This window comes from Pieris rapae, chromosome 21, assembly GCF_905147795.1.
Source record: "Pieris rapae chromosome 21, ilPieRapa1.1, whole genome shotgun sequence".
Lineage (NCBI taxonomy): Eukaryota > Metazoa > Arthropoda > Insecta > Lepidoptera > Pieridae > Pieris > Pieris rapae.
Window position 1 is genome coordinate 5,707,250 of NC_059529.1, and position 25,397 is coordinate 5,732,646.

General features: G+C 33.1%; 3 protein-coding genes across 6 annotated transcripts in view; 2 read left to right on the forward strand and 1 right to left on the reverse strand.

Moving 5' to 3' along the window:
* The window catches only part of LOC111000330 (probable serine/threonine-protein kinase DDB_G0282963), a 36,119-nt gene extending 29,293 nt beyond the window's left edge, over nt 1-6,826 (forward strand). For all 4 annotated transcript variants that reach the window (XM_022269726.2, XM_022269724.2, XM_022269727.2 and 1 more), the window contains exons 4-9: nt 109-308; nt 401-513; nt 978-1,125; nt 3,099-4,622; nt 4,699-4,934; nt 5,297-6,826. In XM_022269726.2, coding sequence (XP_022125418.2) covers nt 109-308; nt 401-513; nt 978-1,125; nt 3,099-4,622; nt 4,699-4,934; nt 5,297-5,514 — 2,439 coding nt within the window. In that variant the 3' untranslated portion in view covers nt 5,515-6,826. The remainder of the gene's footprint in view (nt 1-108; nt 309-400; nt 514-977; nt 1,126-3,098; nt 4,623-4,698; nt 4,935-5,296) is intronic.
* Nucleotides 6,827-7,132: 306 nt separating this feature from the next.
* Nucleotides 7,133-9,999, reverse strand: LOC111000337 (transcription initiation factor TFIID subunit 11). The gene is made up of 5 exons (XM_022269735.2): nt 9,776-9,999; nt 9,474-9,578; nt 8,736-9,147; nt 8,178-8,362; nt 7,133-7,659 (listed from the first exon to the last, which is right to left on the reverse strand). The coding sequence occupies exons 1-5, from the start codon at nt 9,828-9,830 to the stop codon at nt 7,526-7,528; spliced, it is 891 nt and encodes a 296-aa protein (XP_022125427.1). The 5' UTR covers nt 9,831-9,999; the 3' UTR covers nt 7,133-7,525.
* A 167-nt stretch (nt 10,000-10,166) lies between these two features.
* LOC111000336 (succinate dehydrogenase [ubiquinone] flavoprotein subunit, mitochondrial) lies at nt 10,167-24,735 on the forward strand. Its single transcript, XM_022269734.2, has 13 exons — nt 10,167-10,330; nt 10,662-10,923; nt 11,009-11,082; nt 11,356-11,531; nt 12,093-12,245; nt 12,492-12,649; nt 14,383-14,547; nt 15,098-15,297; nt 17,557-17,754; nt 18,717-18,861; nt 20,464-20,699; nt 23,567-23,730; nt 24,388-24,735. The coding sequence occupies exons 1-12, from the start codon at nt 10,283-10,285 to the stop codon at nt 23,720-23,722; spliced, it is 1,971 nt and encodes a 656-aa protein (XP_022125426.2). The 5' UTR covers nt 10,167-10,282; the 3' UTR covers nt 23,723-23,730; nt 24,388-24,735.
* The last annotated feature ends 662 nt before the right edge of the window (nt 24,736-25,397 follow it).

Genomic DNA, 25,397 nt, shown 5'->3' on the forward strand with positions numbered 1-25,397 from the left:
AGTTTTAAAATTTCTCTGAATTACCGTCTCTAATTTTGCATATATTGTATTCAAGAAAGTTTGATGTAAGTTAAGATAGTATTTTTAAATAATTAATAAACTTTGCAGCCCACTGCCGACCTCCAAAAGTGTCCTCATTGTGGACGCGCCTTCGGTGTGAGGGCGTTCGAGAGACACGTCGAATGGTGCGCAGACAAAGCGAAGATTTTACCAGCTGCCTCCGCGCAAGCGCCGCCGCACATCAGCGATGCCAAACAAAGGCTCAATGCGCGTACGCAGTACAAAGCACCGCCAGTTAGAACGCGAAGGTAGGAATTATTCTGGACAAATAAACTATATATGTAAAGAATTAACTCACCTCGTATATCCTCTGGGATCATTTGATAACTTTTTTATTCAGGTCATCTCAAACTCGCGAGAAGTCATCAAGATCGGCGTCGGTAGAATCTAGTCGAGGTGTCTCACCGCCTAGAGAGTTTGGTGACTACAAACATCCACAATCTAGGGCTTCAGGTAACCTTTGTTTATAGGATTTAGTTATTAAAAGGCCGGAAACGCATTCGCATGCCATTAAGAGTGTCCATGGGCGGACGTATCACTTTTCCAGATGAGCCTCGTGCCCGTTGGTCCTCTTTATAGAAATAAAACAATGGTTTCACGGCATGGCATCACAAATTTGATTGATAAGTGACATATCAATCAGCAGCAGCTATTATTAAATAAAATTATGCCGATTCCACACCCATCATTGAGAACGTAAACAGTAATCTGTTTTTATATTCTTAAAAAAAAACAAATTAACTGTAACGACTACTAAATGACAGGATTAAATAAGAATCTCATAATTATAAAATGTAAAAAATCTTGTAGTGTTGATTTAAAGTTGTTTGCCGTGATTATGCAATACTTTAATTGCCTTTCATAAAGCCTAACAACACCAGTTTTTAATTATTTTATTTAATAAAATGGCATTTCAGAGTCCGGATCTAGCAATGATTATCACGAGGAGAGCTCCCCGCATATTCCAGTTATTAGAAACTCGCGTAGCTCTCAAAATAAATCGTCTGGAGATGCCAATATTAAAGCGAGGCAAGCCCGGCTGGCCAAGGATTTAAGCAGCACTAGGTATCTATTAATACTTCTCCAAAACCTTTAGCAAATAAGGGGAAAGGAAGATAGAACTTATTTTGTTTTGAATATTAGTAATAGTATTCCTATCTCCTTCTTTGTTAAATTTCTTTCAAGTTCTCAAACTTCCTTTCCCCTTCCTTAGAAATAATGAAGAGTCTATCCCTGTACAATCCAAAACTGAACCGATAAATGAGCAGAGTGACCAGAAGAGACCAAGGTTAAATGTTAGGAAAAAGAAACAGTTAAAAAAACTGGAGGAGATCGCTGAAAAACATAAAGAAAGGAGTGAAAAAATAATAGCCGACCAGAAAAGTATTAAAGAAAAAATCGCAGCATCAAAAATTCCAATTCGTAACCAGCAAAAAACACAGATAACAAATTGTGACGATGTATTAAAACAGGAGTTAAACACTGAGGAACAGGAACTTTCCGTCCCGAAATTAAATCCAAAATCAAATGATTCTAAGAAGAAATCGATTTCTTCTAAGTCAAGCAAACAAAAAGATAACAATCTCAAAAAAGAAACGGTTAAAAAGTTGAAGGAGAGTACCATGAGCTTAGACAGTCTCGAAGATTGTCCACCGAAATCTGATAGGGAACAAACAAGTCAATCAATCGGTATTAATACGGAACTTCTTTGCCCATGCGTGCCTTGCGTTATCCATGACACATCATCACATAAAACAAAATCTAAGAAAAGAAGCTCTTCTACGAAAAAAAAATCGCGAGTTGATAAAACAGATGAACTTTTAGAAAATACTATAACGGTGCCTTCCCCAAGTGTAGAATTATTGTTTAAAAATCTTACCATGGTTAGTTCTTGTGACATAAGTACAGATTTGCGAGAACCGAATGATCATGATGACATTTTGCATAATCTATCGGACAATTCCATTCCAAACTATTCAACCGAAAGTAAAGAATTGTGTAATAATCCGGCCTATGAACTTAATGTTGAAGAGAAACATGAACAGTTTGAAGTAGATTCTATAACGGAATGTGATAACGTTAATGAGCCAACTCAGATGGAACATTACGACCTCTCAGGTGAAATATTTGAAGAGAACTACGAACGCGATATTAGCGTACACAGCTTTGAATGTGACCATAAAAAAGAAACTGAAATTAAAGAAGATGAAAATGAAAGTAATTTAATAAGCCGTCATGGCAGTGGTGATACATATACTAAATTCATGGATAATCCAGCCGACTTGGAAGAGTTTCTTACTATAACTGACAACATGATGACGTGTGAAACGAAATGTCTAGAAGACATTTCAAAAGACATAGAAAATCTCCACACACCGAAAACAAATTCCATCGAATCTATATGTTTGAAAAATAATGATATTCCCGTGAAACATAATTTCTCAGAATCATTTGAAGAATTAAAAAATAATTTTAAAGATTTGTTACAAGGATCGCAAGAGTTACCGCCGAGTAATTCAGAGGATACCAGGCAAGTCTCAGATCTCGAACACATAACAATGTATGAGTTAAAGTTTTACGAACAACAAGAAACTACAAAACACGTTCTAATTGAACCGGATAAAAAAGTCAAACTCCCCTCGATCGCCGAAAACAATAAAGGGTCTCAAAAAGGTAAAAATAACATCGCAAGCATCTATATGGATAATCGAAAGGTCAAAATGCAAAAACGGGCGGATAAGGATTATCAAACCTACATTATCAAAGAACGTCGAGAAGAAAGCAGTGACGAAGCACCACCACTAAAGCTACCCAGAATTGAATTAAAAAGGTTCCGAGTATCCTATATAGCCTTTTTGTATTACAATTACTACAAAATTAGGCATAATAGACATTATCAAACACCTATTCTAAAATAGTTAATTGTAGATAAGATTGTACTGTTAAGTATTTTTTATAATTACGTAAAATAGTTTTTAGACTAGTTCTAGTAGTTTTTAGTGTATTGTAGAAGTAATGTAATCATTGTCCATTTACAGGCTAGACGAAAACTACGACCCCTTCGTTTGTGCTGCTAGGCAGATGAAAGAGTTAATGTCTTCAGACACAAATATTCCGCAAAAGCTGCAAAAGGCTTCGAAAGAATCCAGTCGAACACTTCCATCCTTAAAACCCACTACTAGAGCCTCCACTCTAAACCGCACAGATAATACCAAAACTATTAAAGACACAATTAATAAAACATATCAAAAAACACCTACTCTGAACAGAATGAAATCATTTGGAAGTACGCATAATGATAATCTCTCAAGTTCCTTTGGTGGTAGATGTAGTTCGTTTAGATTAAATAGAAATGAGAAAAAACCTAGTCTTAATACAACATTCACCAAATCCAGCAAGGAAAATATCCATTCTGTAGAAAAACCATACTTTAATCGCAGCACTAATTTAAATAGATCATTTTCTAGTTATAATAATTCAGTCTATAGTACGCCTAAGTTAAAAAATAAAATTCCAAAGTTATCCACATCTATGCATCATGCTTTTCAGAGAAATACTGGGAGTCAACCTATGAAACTTGAAAAAATTAAAAAAGATGATGATAAGAAAGATCTTGTAAATCTTGATGCTATATTATCATGTGATAACTCTTCTATGACAGATAGTAATTACATAGATCCCATGTTGATCAATGAAAATGACAATTTGCCGATAAATGTTAACACGATCTTAAATAATCCCGACATTATAAGTAGCTTTGAATCTCTGCTAACTACTGAGAATCTACCACCTAAATTCGAATCGTTTAGTACTATAAAGAAAAATAATACCTGTAGAAATGTAACAAATATAGAAAGTCTTAAAAACGAGAAAAACAATAATTTTCATACTGAGACTTCGACAACTCCAATCATAAGTGATTTAGGAGCTCAGTATGATAAGCTAATGTACTCTCTCGATCATAGTATAACATCTAGAACTTCCGGTAGAGACGATGACTCCCTTTGTGAAGATTTTGATCTCGAGGAATTCATGACCTCTTTTGACGAAGAGGTTAATAAACAAAAATCTGAAAAGCGCACGTGTAGCTCGACAACTAGAGTCGTCAAGCAATCAGAATTGTCTGACGACGTTAATGATACCCCTAAAATTTTAAAAAGTAGTAGTAACGGTATGATTCCAGTGAATAAATCAATGTCCCTTGTTTTTAGCAGTAACAATATCGTGGGTGATAAACTGCTTCCTTCCTCCGTCAAACGTTCCACATCCCTCCTCGATTCCATTCAAAAGAAACCTGCCAAAATAGAACCTAAAATCCGCCATAAGACTGATCAACTGGAAGATGACATAATGCAATCTCTGAAAGAATTCGACAAGTTCTACGAATCTCAGAAAAATGAGAAAAGTCATTCGAATAAAGATCTTAATGTGAATAAACGCACGTATATAGATACAGTAAAAAGAGGTAGTCGGAAGAAGATCGAACAAAAGAATAAATGTGACATCACAAACGGAAATCACACGCCTGGTGGGAAAATAAGCAACGATTCGGCTTATAGCAGGTTAGTCAGGTAACCATTTCAAAGTGTAACAATAAGTAAACAATTTTTTAGCCTAATGTTACATTATTGCCTCCAGCCTAAACAGAGTGTCGCCATCAAAGCTGTCCTTGTGCAATGTTAAAGAATCAAATGATACAGTGCTGGTAGAACAACCAGGCGGTTCAGACACGAGTGAGAGTCATAAAGAAGACAGACGTTCCATATCAAGTGAAGAATTTTTGGCGATGGAGAAATCCACTGAGCTAGAAGAGACGTTAACGAGATCTGATATGCACTCGTCCTATAATAATGTAGGGCACATCAGTTGTACGGGTGAGTTAGTTTTATTCAAATATGTAGCTTGAAGTTTTTATCTAAATAAGCACCCACCTAAGAAAAGAGATTCTTGACTCATAATCTAGTATAAACACAATAAGTCAGAAATAAGTAGATCGTGTTTAAAAAGTGGCGAGTGAAAAATGATATTTTGATTTGTCGCCATAACCCTACAGCTGTGCTTATTCTTTGTGAGTACCACTAAAGATTTTTATAATTTTTCTGTGAGTAACGAAAGAAATATTTAGTTTAGCATAGCACAGAGTCTAGGTTTGTCATGTCAATGTTCTCATAGTAAAAATCCCCATTGCAACCACAATTAATTTTTATAATGTTATTGTGTGTTATGTATTTAACAGAGAAACGTACCAGTTCTCGAGCCTCCACACATCGCACATCGCATCGTAATATAAAAGAGGCGCTCAGCTCTAGTGGGTCTGAGACGTCCTTAAGCCGTGTTCGAAGGGACCAACACTCGGCCCCGCGTCTTTCACGCTTCTGTCACGAATGCGGGAGTAAGTTTCCTGATAAAGCCAAGTTTTGTATCGAATGTGGCGTTAAACGATTGTTAGTGTGAACTGTACTTAATTGTGTTTATGTCTAGTCTTAAAGCCCTTCATACATGGTTGTAATGTGTATAGATTTTTAAAGTTTTTAACATTCTCGATGTTTCGAATATTCGGGAAGTATTTTATATGTTTGATTTGGAAACTTGGCAATATTTTTAATTGTATACCATTAACGGACCAATGTCTTATTACCTCGACTATATTTTAAATTGGGTAAATTCACCAATAGATTATAAATTGGATTTGATAAAAAATTCAATGCCAAAAATTTAAAGGCACGTAGCATAGCAGACAAATATCGCAGAACATATAGGTATTTACTCGTATGTTAATTGCTAACAACACCAATACGTCTTTTGTATGAAAACTATTCTAGAACGAAGGTCCATTTTAGTTATGACTACGGCCACAGAGCACTGATCAAGTCTATGCAATGTTTTATGATAGCTATTCAATTGTATCTATTGTCTGTACCAAGGAAAATGTAATTTACGGACAGATTGTACCATGTATGGAGTCGTATGTGAGCTTCCCAAAAGCTCAATTATTGCTTGAACAATATTTGCAAAATGCAAATAATTTTATCAGTACGATATCTATGTATCATAGATAATATGGTACTTGAATTATTATTTATTATAGCAAGTTTATATTTTGTTATTTTCAACCATTTTTAGTTATTAGAGAAGTGCCTTTAAAATTATGTTCGAAAATAAATAACCCCTTTATTTATAAACGATAGATTTGACATCTATAATAAATGTGTTATCTGTAAAATGATAGATCAAGTATTAAAGAGAAGTCTGCAGGGCTATAATACTGTGAAGTACTGTGTGCTTATATCAATTTCCATTCATTGGCACTTTTAAGTATTGGTATATAATAAATAATGTATGTAATTGTCTATGTAGTTTCAAAAGCTAACTAGGTTACAGAAAAGTCGCAGAGTAAGTCACAATAGCGTAGGGTTTTTTATAATGGGGTGATTTATTAAGTAACATTACCAAATTATTTATTTAAAAAAGTGCCTTCCCAAATTTTGGTGATTCTCTTAAACCTATCTACCTGTGATAATATTTGGAACTACACCAAACATTTCTTGAATAATTGTTAAGTGCCAATTTTTGTTTTGAATGGAATTTTGTGTTTTTATTAGTTTTTGTTAATGAATGTATTTTGTAATGTTTTAACTTTCCACAAATAGAGGTAGCATTTTAACAAGACTGATTTCACTTTCAAATGTTTTGTGAAATGACCCTAACATTGTATATTGTTTTGATTAACAGACTATCATGTAATAAATTAACGTTAGAAATTAAATTGTATTTTATTTACCAATTAATAAATACAGTAATTGTTTATATATTGACCAGAACTTTCTTATTATAATGTTTATACAGTATTTGAAGATCCAAAGCTTGATTTGTAATAAAACAAGTGCAATTAAAAAAAATATTGAATTGTATCTTTGAGACTAAAAAGAAATTTGTAACTCTTATTATTAATTTACATATTGTTTGTTGAAGTTTTTGTAATGTCAAACACAAATCTTAATCTAAAATTATTTTAATGTTAATATAAAAATGAAAAATTACAAATTATATACATGTTGTTATTAAAGAGCAAATATTTGTTATAAACAATTCAAAAACCATTTTAAAGTAATGCTTTTGTTATAAAAGTAAACTGATACAATTTTTATAAAAAGGGGGGGAATATTTCAGTATTGTATATATCATGGGATTTGCTATTTGAAAGTTCTACAGACTATTAAGATAATACCAAATTAAAATTGTTTACATACCAATATAATAAAGACCATAGACATTTTTAAAAACATAATAGCTGACAGTTAAGATATAATATTTCAAGTACTAAATAATAAACTGTTTAGGTATGTTTATTTTACACATGTAGAGTATAAATGGTGCCCCTTTTCATAACATTTTCTAATTAGTAATCTTTATACAAGTGCATTTTTGACTAAATATTTAAACCTAGTATTAAAACTATGTCATGTTAGAGTCTTAACATATGTTTGTATGCCTTTCTTGGAGGTATTGCACCTCTCACTCGCAACCTTCTTAGAGCCTCCCGAAGATGTTTTGGTTGCAAGGGCCCTGATTCTCCAGAGTTTTCTAATACATCCAAAGCTGAAATACAATTTTATTATTAGTGCAAGGATAAGATCTAATAGTACATAGGCGTTTTCATTGATATATAAAACATTCATTTTTTTTATTCAAAGTTTGAATGGGGAAGTTAGGTACCCTTCTTTCTTGAAAATTTAGTTATGTAATAATATGTAATGAAATGGTATTATTTATACTGCTAGGGTTTAGTACTAGACAGTATGGTTAATCACCTACTCACTTTAAAAATATACAAAAACACAAGCCTCATATTTTTGTGGAGGTTCTGGCAAGTAGGTGAGAAACTTTGTTTGTGAAACACACCATTAATGTAAGCTTTTGAGAAAGGCCGGTTGCCTAATAATACTTTTCTTGATTTTACGAGCAAATATAAAATTCTTACAAAGAAAGAAAAATCTCTTAGTGACAGCTGTGGTTCAAATCTATAACTTCAGGGATGATAGTCACAAGCTCAATCCACTAGGCTAACACTGTTTACCCTAAAAAAATATATAGACCCAGAAATAGAACTTGTTTACCTTCTTCTACAACTTCCCCAACAAATACTTTAGCAATACCGGACATAGCTATCACCACATTCTGACCCACAGATGTACCAGTTATTGTCTGCATCAACCTTTTTACAGCTGCTTTGGGAAAGGCTGCTCGTCTGTACATCTCATATCTATTTAACTGCTCTTCAGTAAAGTTAGACACCAGCACCCTTACAAAAGAAAATATGTTTTATATTGTCATTGATCTTTTAGATTGTAAAAGGAAAAGATAAAATATATTAATTGATACATAAATATAAATGCATAAAAATTAACTTGTAATTTAAGTAAAATGATAACTAATAAATATTGTATTTAGTTACAATATTATTGAATACCTAAAATTATATGTAAAATTATTTCAATGTGAGCATAGTTAATAGAATTGAATGAGTAGATACAAACGGACTAAACTTCTAAAATATTGTTTCTTTTATGAGAATAAACAGTAATAAAATAAAATCTTAGTGATCACAGAAGCAAGAAAGTGGTTTTAATAAAAAAAAGGATCTTCAGTACAATAAGTGACTAACCACTACTTACTGCATTTTTTCTCTTTCTTCTTCCTCTAGTTCTTTTTTACTCTTTTTCTCCCTTTCCCTTTCGCTTAGCATTTCATCTGTTTGATATTCATTCTCATTATTTAATTGAATATCATTTGTGTTTAATTGCTCTATATTTTCTTTCGTTTCTGAAGTAGTTTGGTCAATTATACTTTCAATGTTACACTCTTCCATTGATTGATTATTACTAAAACTATAATCATTAATATATGATTCATATTTCTCATTATCATCCACAAATGTGTCTGTTTGCGATGTAAGTAAATCAGTAGATTGTTCTCTGTAGATAGGCAAATCAACATCTTTATCTTTAAAGAGGTCATCAGAATAAGTTTCAATGTGTTGACTTTGAAGACTTTGCGTGCTTTCTCCATAATTAGTAAGTGTGGCATCTAAAATAATTACTTACTACAATTAAAAAATCTTCAAATGCAATTTTCCTAATTAACATAAGATAACAACAAAGATAATGAACTGGCAATTCAAAGAAGCTTTGTTAATTAGCATCCTTTATTTATGGACCATAACCAGCTTTATTTTGGTAAAAACAAGAACAGAAAGGTTTTAAATACTAGGTATTGTGGCAATTAAAAACATCTTATGGGGCCTTAAATTACAAGCGAACACCTATTATGGATGCAACTATATTGTTCATTGCTGTCAAGAGCCTTCTGATTCAATTAATGACTAAGGAAGTTTCACATTTACATTCACTTACATTCCGGTTCATCTCTTAGTAAGTTTTCCTCTATTTCTAAAGATATGTCCTGAGTGTCTCCTTCATTTGAATCACTATGTTCCAACTCCCTGGCTAGCTCCTCTTCTAAAAGTGATTAAGATATATAAATAAATAGATCACTTATAAAGAATTAGATAAGTACATACAAGAAATATATTAAAGAATTAAACTAGATCATAATAATTCAATGTTAAGGGAAAATGATAGCTTTATAGACGCGAGACATACTGTGTGTCAACTTAATTCAAGATATACTTTGAAGCGTAACAGCTACTACTTACCCCGTAGCCTTTCTGCTTCGGTAACGGAGTCGTTACTGCCTATATTATCAGCCATTACGATAATTATATAACTTTCATTAATATGGATTAGTTTTTAGATGAGTGATAATTGATAAATATTGAAGTTGTTCAATACCCACGATGCAGTCCCTAATTTATAATACCGAAGTTTATTTTTAGTATTTACATTTTACTCCTTTAAGCTGCACAGACCTAGTCGATAACTGACAGTAAACAGTTGTCAATGTTACCTACTCAAAAATAAATTTACTGCTAGCTAAATTATGCTACTGACACAACACAATATAAGAATTGGTTTAAAAACTCTTGTTAAACCTGACAATCAGCAGCTTTACTTCAAAATTCCTTTGCTGACGCTCAGTGACATTGACAGCTTTAATTAGTTGCGAAAGTGAAACACTGCTAGCGGGTGCATGTTGGTCCCGAAAATATTCTAGAATAAAATAATATATATTTGTACTCTAGGTGCGAGCAGAGAGTTCCATCATGAGTACATTATTGAAAGCAGCTTTATCTCGTAGCCCAGCATCACTGGTTTGTATTCCAAATTATATTAGGAAGAAAACTGTTTTGTTATGTAACCGCAAAAAATAAAAAGAAATGCTATGAATGGGTGGCGTTCAAAAGCCCTATCGGTTCTATTGCAAATTATGGTGCAATTTTCTTATTCAATTTTTACACTTAGTAATAAATACATATAATATGGTAGTCCCAACTTGCTACAATGGAATGTTGCGTTATTTTTTTTAAGATAATCATGTACGTACATTAATATGCCATTATAGTATGTTTTATTGCGATTATTAATATTTTTTATATTCGCATTAAGTAATACTAAAATTTAAAATGTAAATTATATTTACAGGCTACGCATTTGTACCGAAATCTCCATTTATCTGTTGGCGGAGCATCACCTCTGAAGGAGGCTTCAGCCAATTCCAATGTCGCACAGTCGTACACAGTAATTGACCACAAACACGATGCACTCGTTATTGGTGCGGGAGGCGCGGGCCTGCGAGCGGCTTTTGGTCTTGTCCAAGAAGGGTTCAAGACTGCTGTGGTTACAAAACTTTTTCCCACAAGGTCACATACAGTTGCTGCACAGGGTGGAATAAATGCTGCACTGGGTAAATATTACCTTATCATAATTTTGATGCTTAAATCTAGACTTAAACACTTGTACAATTTTATGTAAAATACTTTTGTTTGCAGGTAACATGGAAGAAGATAATTGGCTCTGGCATATGTATGACACCGTTAAGGGTTCTGATTGGCTTGGAGACCAGGTAAATCATGACACTATAAAATTTTGCAATAGTACCATTAACTTGCTATGGTTACCACTGTTTAAACTTAAAGATATACATATATGTATTATTAATGGCATATTAGGTAGAGCAATAATGTATAATGATATTACTATACTCATTACATTACTCATTCTTAAATTAGGTAATTTTTTGTAGGGATTTTCCATATGGAATTGTTTATTGGAATCTTAATAGTATGTAATTGTAATCATATATGTAACATGAAATAATCCATTCTACTATTTACAGGATGCCATCCACTACATGACTAAAGAAGCACCTCATGCAGTTATTGAATTAGACAATTATGGTATGCCTTTTTCACGAACACCAGAAGGCCGGATTTACCAGAGAGCCTTTGGTGGCCAGTCCTTGAAATTTGGAAAGGGTGGTCAAGCACATAGATGCTGTGCTGTTGCAGACAGGTAAAGTAGTTCTAAAATATATCGAAAAACATTTGCATTTACCTATTGTAATATTACAGTATCGTTCATTTTTATGTCTTAATGATCAATATTTTTAAATTAAAATAATATTGCCAGATGGTTGGAAACTAGAATTTTGTAATTTATTGTCATTGATAACTGTATACCAATGATAATACTTTAAACTTTTTATCTTGCACACTTCTGCAGTAATTTGCAGTGATAAGCAATTGAATATTGAGATTTTAATTTTAAGTTATATCATATCTGGCATGATGTGCTTATTGTTATGAATATTTTTAATACATTTTAAGCACTTTAAACAAAATAGGCCATACAATGTTGCAATGAATATTTTTTACATAGACAAAACATTGGTATAGTAATAAAAAAGGTGTTACCTTTAGCATGATTTTAGAATAAAATCAATCTTATATGTAATATATTTCTGTATCTCCATAATACTGAAACACCTAATTACTTAACCAATTTTTCCTGCAAGAAAACCTGAAAACTAAACTAATATTTCCCCATTATCAAATATAAATTTTTTTGTTGCAGAACCGGACACTCTCTTTTACACACATTGTACGGGCAATCTCTCCGATATGACTGCGAATACTTTATTGAATATTTTGCATTGGACCTTCTCATGGAAGACGGAGTTTGTAAAGGTTGCATTGCATTGAACCTTGAAGACGGAACACTTCACAGGTATCTTATTTTATTAATTAAAAATAACTTCCTGTTTGTATTTTATGTAGGCATCTATATTAAACGGAGGCACATCCATTATATTATATATAATATATTTTGATGAAATTGTTATTTTGTATGGGAGTGAGAGAGTGAGGAGAGGGCTCATAAGTGTACATTGTGTTATCTATATGAATGAATGATTTAGAATTTGAATTACTTCATTAAGAATTGTTGCAATAATTATTATTATTATTAATGCAGATTCCAAGCGAAGAACACAATTTTAGCTACAGGCGGTACTGGGCGGTCTTACTTCAGTTGCACATCAGCTCACACCTGTACCGGAGATGGAACAGCTATGGCTGCTCGAGCAGGATTACAGAATGAGGATATGGAGTTTGTGCAGTTTCATCCAACTGGTAAGTTGAGGGTTAAGAGTAAGATTCTAAGACTTTTTTGATCGACGCATTTCATTTGAGTCATTTTGATTTCATTCATTTGAATTTTTTACCCAAAACTAAAGCTGATTTTAATGTATGAGTATGTTTTATTGAGTAACATTCAAATGTTAATAAATAAATCAGTGGCGCTACAACATTTTTAGGTTTGGGCCTCAGAATTCTGTATCTGTTTCATGATCATTTGTTAAGCATGTCGGTGATCCTGTGCCTGACGCACGCCGTCAAATTTTTGGGTCTACGGCAAGCCGGGTTCCTCACGATGTTTTCCTTCACCGTTCGAGCTAATGTTAAATGCGCACAAAAAAAGTCCTTTGGTGCTTAGCTGGGAATTGAACCTACGACCTCAGGGGTGACAGTCGCATGCTATAGCCACCGGGCCAACACTACTACAGAGTACAGAATAATGACTCGTATGAGAGAGCCCCTCGCTGGCCCGTGCCTTGTGTCAATTTTTTTTTATAATTTTTGAAAATCATACAACATTTTTATGTGTGATCCATACCAAAATTACGTGGATGTAGGCCAAAAACTATACAATTAAATACAGTCAAAACCGTTAACGACGACATCGTTTAGAACAACATTCCATACCATGATCAAAATCATAGGTCCCGGCTGAATTCTATTGTGTTAGGTACTTAATTACAACGTCATCGCCGTTTACGACCTTACCGGATTTTGCCTATATACATATAAAACTTGTTGGAAAAGTGCAATTAGAAAGATAAGTCGTAATTATTATAAACAATTAAACAGCAATAGTGTCTCTATTCCTATTATTGGTATAATAATAATGTAATATTTGCGTAAATAAATATGTTTTTTTTAATTATTATTTAAGCCTTTTAAATAGACGAAATGTAGGTACGATAACGTACGAAAAACTACAGAGGTTTATCTTTGGTGCCTGATAATAGGTAAGATACCATCAGCGTAGGGGTTGTATCTGGTTTCCAAGAACCTAAATAGATTACCCATGTAAACGCCATGAAAATAATAAAATGTATAAATACTCTACATATGTTAAGTTACTGAAGGCTGAATTTTAATTAATGATAAGAATTTGTCTCCTCGTTTGAATTTGAATATGTCTCACATAAAGTTCAATTTATTTTTTCATTTAAATGACGACAATAATATCGCTAACGTTGTGACGTTACAATAGCTAACAAAATAAAATTGTAATCCAATACAATCTATCATGAATTTGAACCCAACAAGTAATGAATTAGTTTTGTTTAATATGCTAAAGTCCATATCCAAGAATGTGAGAAGTCAGGGCTAGTTAATTGTATCATCAACTGATAAAATGAACTTTCCTTCGTATAGGTCATAACCCATAACTTTCACATGAATAAATTTTCCACTCTAATAAATATACACAAATTAATGACGTACAACATTTTAATCAATTATCTTCTCACTGACTTTGTTAATAGTTTCTACGAAAAACTTATGAAAACTGTTTTTGGTCAGATAATAGACACAATCATGTAATATTCAAATTATTACATTTTTTAAGAAGCTTACCCATAGATGACCAGTCTAGAAATTCATACAACCGTGTTAGATAATAGAAAAATGTTGTCAATCTTAAAAATATTATTACAATTGTTAAAGATTTTTTTAGGTCCTACACAACTCTTATTCTAATATATATGAATGGAAAATCTCTATAACCTCGTTTGTAGGAATCTACGGTGCCGGTTGTCTGATGACTGAAGGTTGTCGTGGAGAAGGTGGTTTCCTCGTTAACGCTAAAGGTGAACGCTTCATGGAGAGATACGCGCCTGTCGCTAAGGATTTGGCAAGTCGAGATGTCGTCTCGAGAGCTATGACTGTAGAAATCATGGAAGGTAATAAACAACTACCCGCATTTAATTAATAAAATTATGAGGAGTTCTTCAAGTTTTTTACAGAAGTATCGTTACTTAAAACATAGTTAACTGATCTAAATTAAATACATAAAGATTATCGTGTAATAGTTAAAATTAATTAATCGCAGTAAACAAAATAGCTTGGTCTACCCTCTTATTTAACGCGTTATTGCGATGCTAGTTAAAAAAAATCCAAACACAATTTTAACAAACTTTCTCTGATAATCTATGTGGTAATACAATGAAAAACAAAAAATTACTCTTTCGTTGCCTTTTATTATCAAGTTTTTAGATTTGACTTTCATAACAAGTCAGTGGCTTACGCTATTGTAAATTGAGACGAGCGTTTAAAAACAATTTATAAACATTGTTTGGCTTTGTCCCAATTCTTTGAATGTTTCAAAAACTACTTTTGGCATTTCCTCTTTGTTTTGAAAATTATATCCAAACCTATTTTTCTTTCACCTAGAGATTTTCAAATGTTTTGATACAGTAGTGAAAAATTATTTTTTTGTTTGAATTCGTCCAGGCCGTGGTTGTGGCCCAGAAAAAGACCACGTGCACTTACAACTTCACCATTTGCCCCCGGATCAGCTGAAGCAAAGGCTCCCTGGTATTTCTGAAACCGCTATGATCTTCGCTGGAGTCGATGTGACCAAGGAACCCATTCCTGTGTTGCCGACCGTACATTACAATATGGGTGGAACACCCACCAATTTCCGAGGAGAGGTATGTTTCCGGAAAAAATTAGTTTTAAAAATCAAATTTAATTTTTGATTGGTTGTTAGGTTAGTGTTCTAATAATATTGAAACATATTTTTTTTCTAATTCACTTAAAGATTTATTGATGGGAAACCAGGTGCGATTGTTGGTATGAAAATTAGATAATTTGTATATATTTTTTTTTTCGGGAAAAAATCATAATATTTTCATTAAGTCATATTTAGTTCTTGTCGTAATCTGGTCTTGTATGCATATTAATAATTAAAACTCATTTATACCTTGAAACATTCATCCATCTTTACACTTTTAAATTTATCCAAGAATGCGAAAAATGCATATAACCTGTCCAAATAATTTCAATTCACAGTTTACACCCAGGCGTCTTTGTGAGAGAGAACATAAATACAATCTTTAATCGTATTACATCTAAAATATAAATTTTCTTTACCCTTAGATTCAAACTAACTTAGCTAATGAATTATAAAGACCACATCAGTTTACCTTTATGTACGATAAACATATCAGCAAAGGAAATTGATAATATTATATCACTATGTCACGAAACGGAAATGCCCTCGTACGTACTATTATTATTATCTCAGATAATAATAGATATTCATAATGACCTTGAACAAATGTTTTAGACATATTCTATGTACTGCGGTATGTCTAAATTTTCCCAGCGTTCGTATGTACTAGCGGTCTGTTCACGGCTTCATATTTTTAGAAAATAAATATCACCCATGTAGATATTATATTTATCTTAATATATATATTTCTTGTGTGCGTGTGTATGTGACTGAACTCCTCCTAAACGACTGGACCGATTTAGACGAAATTTTTTGTGTGTGTTCAAGGGGATCTGGGAATGGTTTAGATTCACAATTTTGTCCGCTGGACAATGTTTTTTTAATTAATTTTCAATTTATTAGTTGTTGTTGATTTTGGAATGTTTTACATTGGATCCGACAGACGGCGCTACCATCGCAGTGTCAAATTTTAAATAATATTCGAATTTTAATCTGTCCCGAAATTTAAAAAAGTTTTGTTATCATTGTGTTATATCGTGTGTGACCATGTGCTGGATCGTTAGATATTGTCATAACATTTGAATAATAATTTTCATCAAAATGGCTTATTAAAAATTGAAATTTTGAAATTAAAGACGTGTAAACAGGACAACGTCTGTCGGATCCGCTAGTATATATATATATATTTCTACGGTACGTGTGTATGCCACTGATTATTATAATGCTATAAAGCATTGTAATAATTAATATGAAATATGAATACCTATTTTATATTGCTGATTGTGTGGATTTTTATATGATCTGAATGTACCACTTTCTTTGGAAATAAACCGTTAATTATTATTACTACAGACTTCTGAATAACAGTTCTCACGATGGAGTTGTTATTATTTATTTCGTTTGATAATTGTCTGGTCTCATATATAGTCCCGGTAGTTAAGAAGGCGTGTCACGCAGATATCGTATCAAGATCCACAATTTATTGTGATTATATGTCCTAATATGGGCAGTGTTGACCTACATGCTTCAGCTTGCGACTCTCATTCCTGAGGTCATAGGTTCAATCCTCCGCTCTACACCAGTGGACTTCCCGTCTATGTACGCATTTAACATTCGTTCGAACAATCGATTAAACTGGCGTGTCTTAGACAAAAAGTCGACAACGTGTGTCAGTCACAAGAGACTAATTATCTACTTGCCTATTAGACTTACAAATGATAATGAAACAGATAAAGGGGCGTCCATAAATTACGTGAGGTGTTTTTTTAATTTTCTGCCCCTCCCTCCCCCCCTCCTGGTGAGATGTCGTGAGATTTTATTCAACCCCCTCCCCCAACCCCCAATCTCACGTGAGATTTTTCAAAATGTGAGTTTCTTACGTAAACGCGTTGGATTGTTATTGTAAAAAGAAAAAAAAACAAATTTGCTTCGTGCTTTTATTTACGACTAGTGATCTTAATCGTATTACGATTACGCTTAAGATTAAATCTTAAGCATGTACAATCTGGATTAAATGGACCAAAATAGTATTATTTTTTTTTGTTTCAATCAGAAAAAAAATTGCGTGATATTTGCCGAGACCCCCCCCTCTCTCCAACGTAAGATTAGATGAGATTTGACTCGACCCCTTCCCCCCTTAAACACCTCACGTAATTTATGGACGCCCCCTATAGAAATATTATATGTTGTATTTATTATTAGCGTAGCCAAGTGTTTATTAATAATTTGTCCACAGGTAATAACTCACCACAACGGTCAAGATCGCGTTGTACCCGGTCTCCTAGCGGCTGGTGAGGCGTCTTGTGCTTCCGTGCATGGTGCTAACAGGCTTGGAGCTAACTCGTTGTTAGATATCGTTGTATTCGGCCGCGCATGCGCAATCACTGTAGCTGAAACAAGCCGACCGGGAGATACGCAGGCACCGCTAAAGGATGTAAGTATAGATAATAGAATGATTTTCTGTGTTTAAATATTTTTTGATGTGAAACATCTATAGCCGCACGTAAAACCGATTTCTGCCGTGGTGACGCATGCCGTGGCGACGCATGCCGTGGCGACGCGTCGCCGCGCTATTTGATGGTATTATTATTACAAAATAATATAATAATATATCACAATATGTTACATTATAAAACCGCTGTGTTTTGTATTAATTGTAACCATAGATGTCTTGTTTAGGAGCGCAACAAATGCATGCAAAAGTAGTTACATATTATATACCTATATACAGTCTATATGCAGTAGTAAATTTCACATTAAAAATATTTAATGAAAATAAATTTTTATCAAATAAATAGTCATCGTTATGTGGAAAAAAATCGTAATATTTTATTTTATTATTATTTAGTTCCTATCAATCTGTTCTTTTCTGCTTATTACTTTTCCAAAATAATGTCGATGTTTCACATCTGCCAGGCGTCCCGTGAAGGCTCACATTTTTTTTCTTCAGGGGGCAAACGAGCAGGAGGCTCACCTCATGTTAAGTGATACCGCCGCCCATGGACACTCTCAATGCCAGAGGGCTCGCGAGTGCGTTGCCGGTTTATATTGTTTACATTATGCTCCGCACTTGTCGGGGTATGTTTGGGTATAGAGGTGTGCAACTTACGTTTTTATGACGACAAATATAATTTATGTCAGAACTATAATTGTTTCAAGTAAAATAATATTATACAATTTTTTTTTAAATATTACCACTAGTTTTTGAGGTTAGCGCATTCAACTGTACAATGTTTTTAACTTTATTTTATGAGGTCCTTATTCTATTATTTATCGCTTAAAGTATTTTTTCGTCTCTTATTGGTACATGAGTTGATGATCGAATATTTAGTCACAATCGATTGATGAACTAAAATAGGATGTTTCTATTCGTTATTATTCTTATAATATTTACAGACAACAGGCCAGGAAAGCATCACGAATTTGGACCAGATCAGATATGCGAACGGTACTATCCCAACAGCCGCTCTGCGTCTGCGCATGCAGAAGAACATGCAAACGAATGCCGCTGTATTCAGACAGAAGAACACGCTCGAAGAAGGTAGGATATTTTTATTCAGTCAACAATTTCTTTTTATTTATTTTGAATTCAATAGAAAAGCATATAAAACCTATTTCTTTTTTTAATATTTATGATGGAGCAAACTGTCTGGAGGCTCATATAATGTTAAGTGATACCGCCACCCATGAACACTCACATTGCCTGAGGCTCACAAATACGTTGCCGGCCTAATTCCGCATTTATATTCAGCTGTACTGAGTGACGAGTGTGTAAACGCGATACTTAAGACGAAGTATCGCGTTTACATACTCGTCCTGCCCTATTCCCTTCTCACTACGGCTGAATGTAAATGCGGCATTAGAATTGGTGCGCTCCTATCTTAAAAGCTTTGGAAATACCGATTTGGAAATACTTAGTGCCGTATAGTGGTTAAGCGCGGCAAAAACTGTTTTAAATAACTCTCAGTTGTGAAACTACCCTCTACCTTAGAAATGAAAAACATTCCAATTAATTTTAAAAAAACTGCTTGTTTATAAAATAATTGCATGTGAAAAGCTGCTTTAAGTTTCCATGGTATCTTAAAATTTCTTTTAAAATAAAATACGTTTATTTTGGAATATAAGATCATCAAGGTATCACTTATTCCACGTCATTAAATTTGAATCTGTAGGCAACCCTACTGATCGGCAAAGAAGACAGAGGGCCGAGAAAAAAAGCCGGCGTAAAAAACTCTCGTACTGTTTTAAAAAGCAAATCATCAGGTGTTCATAAAAAATGAACATAAAATTCGCCATAGTAATAAAAATTTTAATGCATTTACTGAGATTGCATATCTGAACGCAAATTCAATCAAGTTGTTTCCATCTAAAGAATTCTAAAATAAGGTAGTGAATTTATTATTTTACTTACCAAAATCATTATTGGTAGTTTGTTATTCCCGTTAAGAGGAATTTTAAATTGTATTGCATTACAAGTGGCGTTTAAAACAATATCTTCCTAATATGTATATAAAACAAAGGTTTGTTCAGACACTCATAAATCGAGAACGGCTGGACCAATTTTCATGTTTTTGTTAAAATTGTCTCTGTTTATATACCTCTATATAGAAAATCTCTATTGGAAAATTTACAAAAAACCAATAGAAAATGTCAATAAGTTTCGTCAAACAAACTCTGGCTTCAAATTAAAGAACGCATTTACCAAAGGTCAAAGAATCGACAAAACATAACCATAATGGTCGTGTTGTGGCGTATTTTAAAATGTAAAATAATGTCAATAAAAAGGATACACATATATTCTGTTTGTCAAGTATTTGTACGTGCAAAACAGTTTTTGTTGTGTTAATTTCTTTATATTAAACATAATATTTGTTTTGCATTCATCAAAGTAATATATTAAGCTGCCTACTGAAGTATTTCCGAACTAATTCGACTTAGTTTCCTTCAAGAACCAATTCTTAAAAGGCCGGCGTGTCCATGGGCCCCTCCGTTTGCACCCTCTTCTATAAAAAAAGTAATATATTACTTTCATAAAATCATAAATTAAGTTCAGCTATCATATACACGACATACATTGTCAGTTAAGCTTTGCTTCGCCGCCGTGTCGGCAAATAAAAAATAAATATGATTATCAAAATTACAGGCCAACGTCAAATCCACGAGATCTACAAACAAATAGGTGATGTGAAAACATCAGACCGATCTCTGATATGGAACAGTGATCTGGTGGAAACCCTGGAACTGCAGAATTTGCTCATCAACTCGGTTCAGATCGTTGAAGGTGCCTTGGCGAGGGAGGAATCCAGGGGTGCCCATGCGAGAGAAGATTTTAAGACAAGACGTGATGAATATGATTACTCCAAGCCACTGGAAGGACAGGTATTATAATAATTAATATGGATGGAGATTAGTGAGTTGGCGAAAGTTCATTTCCTATGTTTTAAAGATATTCAATTTTATTATTATGTTATGTATGCAGAAAACATTACATAAAACTGACTGAATAAATCAGCTAAAACTCTCTTAAAGATGTAAATAATTAACTTGATATAATCAAAAATCTACATTGCACCACTTTAAATATCCTAAAAACCATTTTGATTCGCTTTTTCCTTTTGTATCGAGCCAAATTTGCTTCGGTTGTTTTTATAAACAATCTTTATCGGAATAAATGGATAACTAGTATTTTTTAAATAATATCGCCGTGACGTCACTCTGAGATATTGATTATTATTTAATATTATTGATAATCGTGTTTACTTCCACTGTGAAATTCAAATTCAATTCAAAAATAATTTATATTTTATATAAGTCGGTATTAATATAATGTACACAGTATAAACGCCAAAAAAAGAAATATACATTAAACGCATCATGCATTACACACATATATAAGAAGGATAAATGTAAAATTCTGCTCATAGTAAAGTATTAAGAAATGCCTTCTAGTCGAGATTTTTTTTCGTAAAGACTTAAAATAGGTGTTTATGACGTAAACATTCGCAAGTTCGGCTCTCTACTTCGCGAGCAAATAGTCTATGGTGAGACAACGTTGAAGTATTTACCGCGGCTAATAAATGAAATATCCGGTCAGTTATAAAATAGTTAAATGTTAACAAGTTATTTGAAGAAGTCTATTAAGTATGAGGGTGTGCAATTTTTTAGTAAATTATCGTCTAAAATTCGTAATATTAGCGCGTTTAACCAATTCAAAAAGGCATTAAAGATACATGCCCGTGAGCCTAGTAGACTAATATTGGGACTGCTACTGGTGACATACATATATCTCGTTCGTATATATGTCGCAGTAAAGTAGTTAAATCAGAGAGTTAATTGAATCTCTAGACAGTTGGATAATTTCAAAACAAAACACACACAAAGTACAATAATAAAAATAATAAAAAATATTTTTTTTTAAAGAACAAGGTACGTTTTAATCCTGTGATGCGTGTGTGCTGTGGTTGAAATTGCCCCTGGCACATTATGCTGAGAAGCAGAGTGTTCCACAGCGCTGGTCAGTCTGCCACAGACCACAGTAGTAATAATAATAATACTTAGGTTCTGTTTCGCAATATCCGGATAAGTTCCAAATAAGATATTTATTACTTATTGGTAGGATAAACTAGTGTTTGTTGCGTTTCACGACTGTCAGATAGCGCTATTCGTCATGAAACGCGTAGTAGTTGTTCGGAACTTTTATCTTCCGAATAATTTATGTGTTGCATAGCTAATTGGTACTTTATCCATACATTGTGAACCAGACCCTTTGTAAAAAAAAGTGAAATTTGTAAGAGTTAGCAGTGTAATTAATGAAGTCTTGTGTAAAAGTATAAGTAAATAAAATAGTTTAAAAATACGATTATTTGTTAAGAAATAGATCAATATTATTGGGGCATCATAATATGTAGAATTCTAGTTTAGATTAAATTACGTTGTTTTCATTGATCTTATCAGTGAGACGTGCCCCCCGCAAATAACTAAAGACGTCAAAGTTTCGAAAATATACGTATTAGAATGACCGGCGGGTTAAGCGATAAACATTGTTTTAAATCAATATAAATAGCCTTACGAAGGACATTACAAAAGTGGTTGGAAATATTCAAAATATGACAACTTATTTACCTGGTGATTTTATTGCCGTGAATTCGTTATGTCAATAAATGTGTATCCAAAATAAAAATAAGAAAGAATCGTCAGATTTGAAGTTGATGCAGTGCTATATTTCGTAACTTTTCTTTCTTTCAATTTAGTTTTTCTAAACTGTTTAGAGCTTCTTCTAGTCATAGCCACGATAAGCGATAATCTTGTTTTTTTTTAATTGTATAGCTTTAAAAAAATTGCGTTAGTTAAGCTATTATTTTATCGCAGGCATTGAGCGCGGCGACCGAATCAAGAAATTCCGTAACGACAATAACCTAACACACTATGACGTAATAAAGATGCGCCCAATATGCATTAGAGCAGGACAGAACGCAGACTGCGTGTCACATCGCTCTGACGAGATCGGTAACGTTAACGTAACGTAAGCGCGGCCGGTACGCGTTGGACACGAGACAGACTATATAGGCTTGTTAGTCTGAATCTGGTAGATTGAATTAATGTCAAAGAAAAAAAAATACTGCATAAATAAAAAATTATGATTGCATAGGTTGATAAAAAATGCTATGCAATAGCTTTATAGCGGCAGTCCCCGAGTGCCACACGTTTCTTTTTTTTGTTTTTTTTTTTTTAATAATTCCCCTTACAAAATCCCCTGGACATTTTGTTTCGCCCTAAATATAACTGGTTCCCGGCTTTGAGCCGGCAACCTTGACCGGTAAACATTGAACCTAATACTTAAACTTCCTCAGATAGATAGCCGCAGCGGAGAACTTGTTTTTATAAAATTTAAATAAATGTTGCAAATTTTTTTAGGCATTATTAAGCTGCAACTTTTCTTTTAAACAAATATCTCTATTAATAAGCGTTCATAAGGAAAATCAATTATGTTTTTTTAATACTATTTTATTGCATTATACGTATAATTATTAATAACGTTAATGATTTTGTTAGAAACGTTTTCGTTCAACCATTTTTTTCAGACTGCAAATCTGACCCGAGTATTTTAATTATTTTGATATACGCAGAAATAACATGACCTTCTTTTGATAAAATAAATGTCAGAATCGGTTGAATAGATCCAGAGATAATAAACTCTTTATAATAAATGTATGGATATGTTCATGTTACAATTTCGTTGTTTACAGACTAAGTTGCCCTTCGAGAAGCATTGGAGGAAGCACACCATAGCGGAGACAAACGCATCAACAGGCGAGACCCACCTCACGTACAGACCTGTCATCGACAAAACCCTGGACCAGCAGGAATGCAAGACCGTGCCACCTGTCATCAGGACATACTAGATCAATTGGTGAGTTGATTTTAGGGACCATAAACACAAAATTTGTGGTTTAAATTATTTTTTTCCAATCTTATATTTTATCATATCAATATCAAATCGAACAATAAAAGAATAAGAATATTTATCGAATAGGTTGATACATTATATTTTCCTTTACGATTATTAACGTATGTTAATAAATTTATATATATAACACATTTTGTTATTATAATCACAACGATTATGTGAGGTATAATTCTGATTATAATTATAACCTAATATTTATACATTTGTGAACCAAGTAAAGTATTTCCGAACCAATTCGACTTCCTTCTTTAAGCAAAGTACCAATTCTTAAAAGGCCGACGACGCATTCGTGAGCCCTCTGGCGACGGTATCATTTAACATCAGATGAGCCCGCCCATATGTAGTATTCGTCAAACTTTTCGCGATAATATTTTCTTTTAAATTACGTTTTTAGAAATTAAACTAAAGAAAAATTTAACTTTCTAATTTTCCTGTATGGAATGGACAGATAAGGATGATATGGTTATGTATGTATAATTAATATTATTAAATTTCTTCCAAATCTATTTATGTAATCTGTGGAAAGTTCTCCCGAGTTATGATGATTAATTATAACTAATTACAAGCATGGATACTATTCGCTATCTATTTTATTTTCAGATAACAATGTGTGCTGACTGAACTAGCAGTATTGGACTCGTCACCCGAACTCGTAGATATTTATAATAATTTATTTCATTTTAGAATAAGCTTTACGATCATGTTTATCTGCTTTATAATGTCATTTACAGCATTTATTTGTTTTTCAGCAGCACAGTACTTAATCGAAATCCTATTTAGACGATTTTTAGTCTACCTCAAGTTATTGGTTGTATTTTGTATCGAACTGTCAATGTCAATCTGACATTATGTAGCACAATATTAAATCATGTTCTGTGCAGTATTCAATGAAATTGTAATTTTACGAAACCGTTAGATTTAAGGAAAAATAAATGTTATGCGTAAGAATTTTGCATTTTATTTAAATAAATATACTAAGTTTTTGGGAGAAGCCTTAGAGATGTGACCAATTTTCTCACTTAGATGCTTATTTGATCCGTTGTGCGTAGTGAGATTTAAGTATGTATGGAATCGAAAAACTCATTTTACAAAATCTTTAATATTTATATTCCAACATAATAGCAAGTGAGTGATTCCTTTTGTCTGATGTGCTATGAACATGTCTGTGTTAGGGTAAGGTTCATAGTCGTGACAAAGCAATTCATGGAAGTCATAGACAACGCTAAGACTACAAATATTACCTTTAGGCGATTTTCTTATGCTGCGTATGACCAAGTCTTAATTGCGCAATCTCCAATATTTTCTTTCTAACATTTTACATTGAAATTTCTGGAATTAAATATTTTCGATATAAAACGATATTGACACAAGTTATGTTTGGATCTCAAATCTCTGAAGGGTTGCAACGCCAGACGTAAAGTCTTTGTTGACGTTGTTGAAAACCAATATCACCGAACGGAAAAAGAGGGATGGCGTTACAAATACAATAATAAATCGACGACCAATCTCTCTCTGAGCGGCTTGATCCTTTGGCGTTGCGTAGAGATGTGGGATCACTCTGCATCTTCTACCGCATTAACCATGGAGAGTGTTCCGAATAGTTGTTCGGA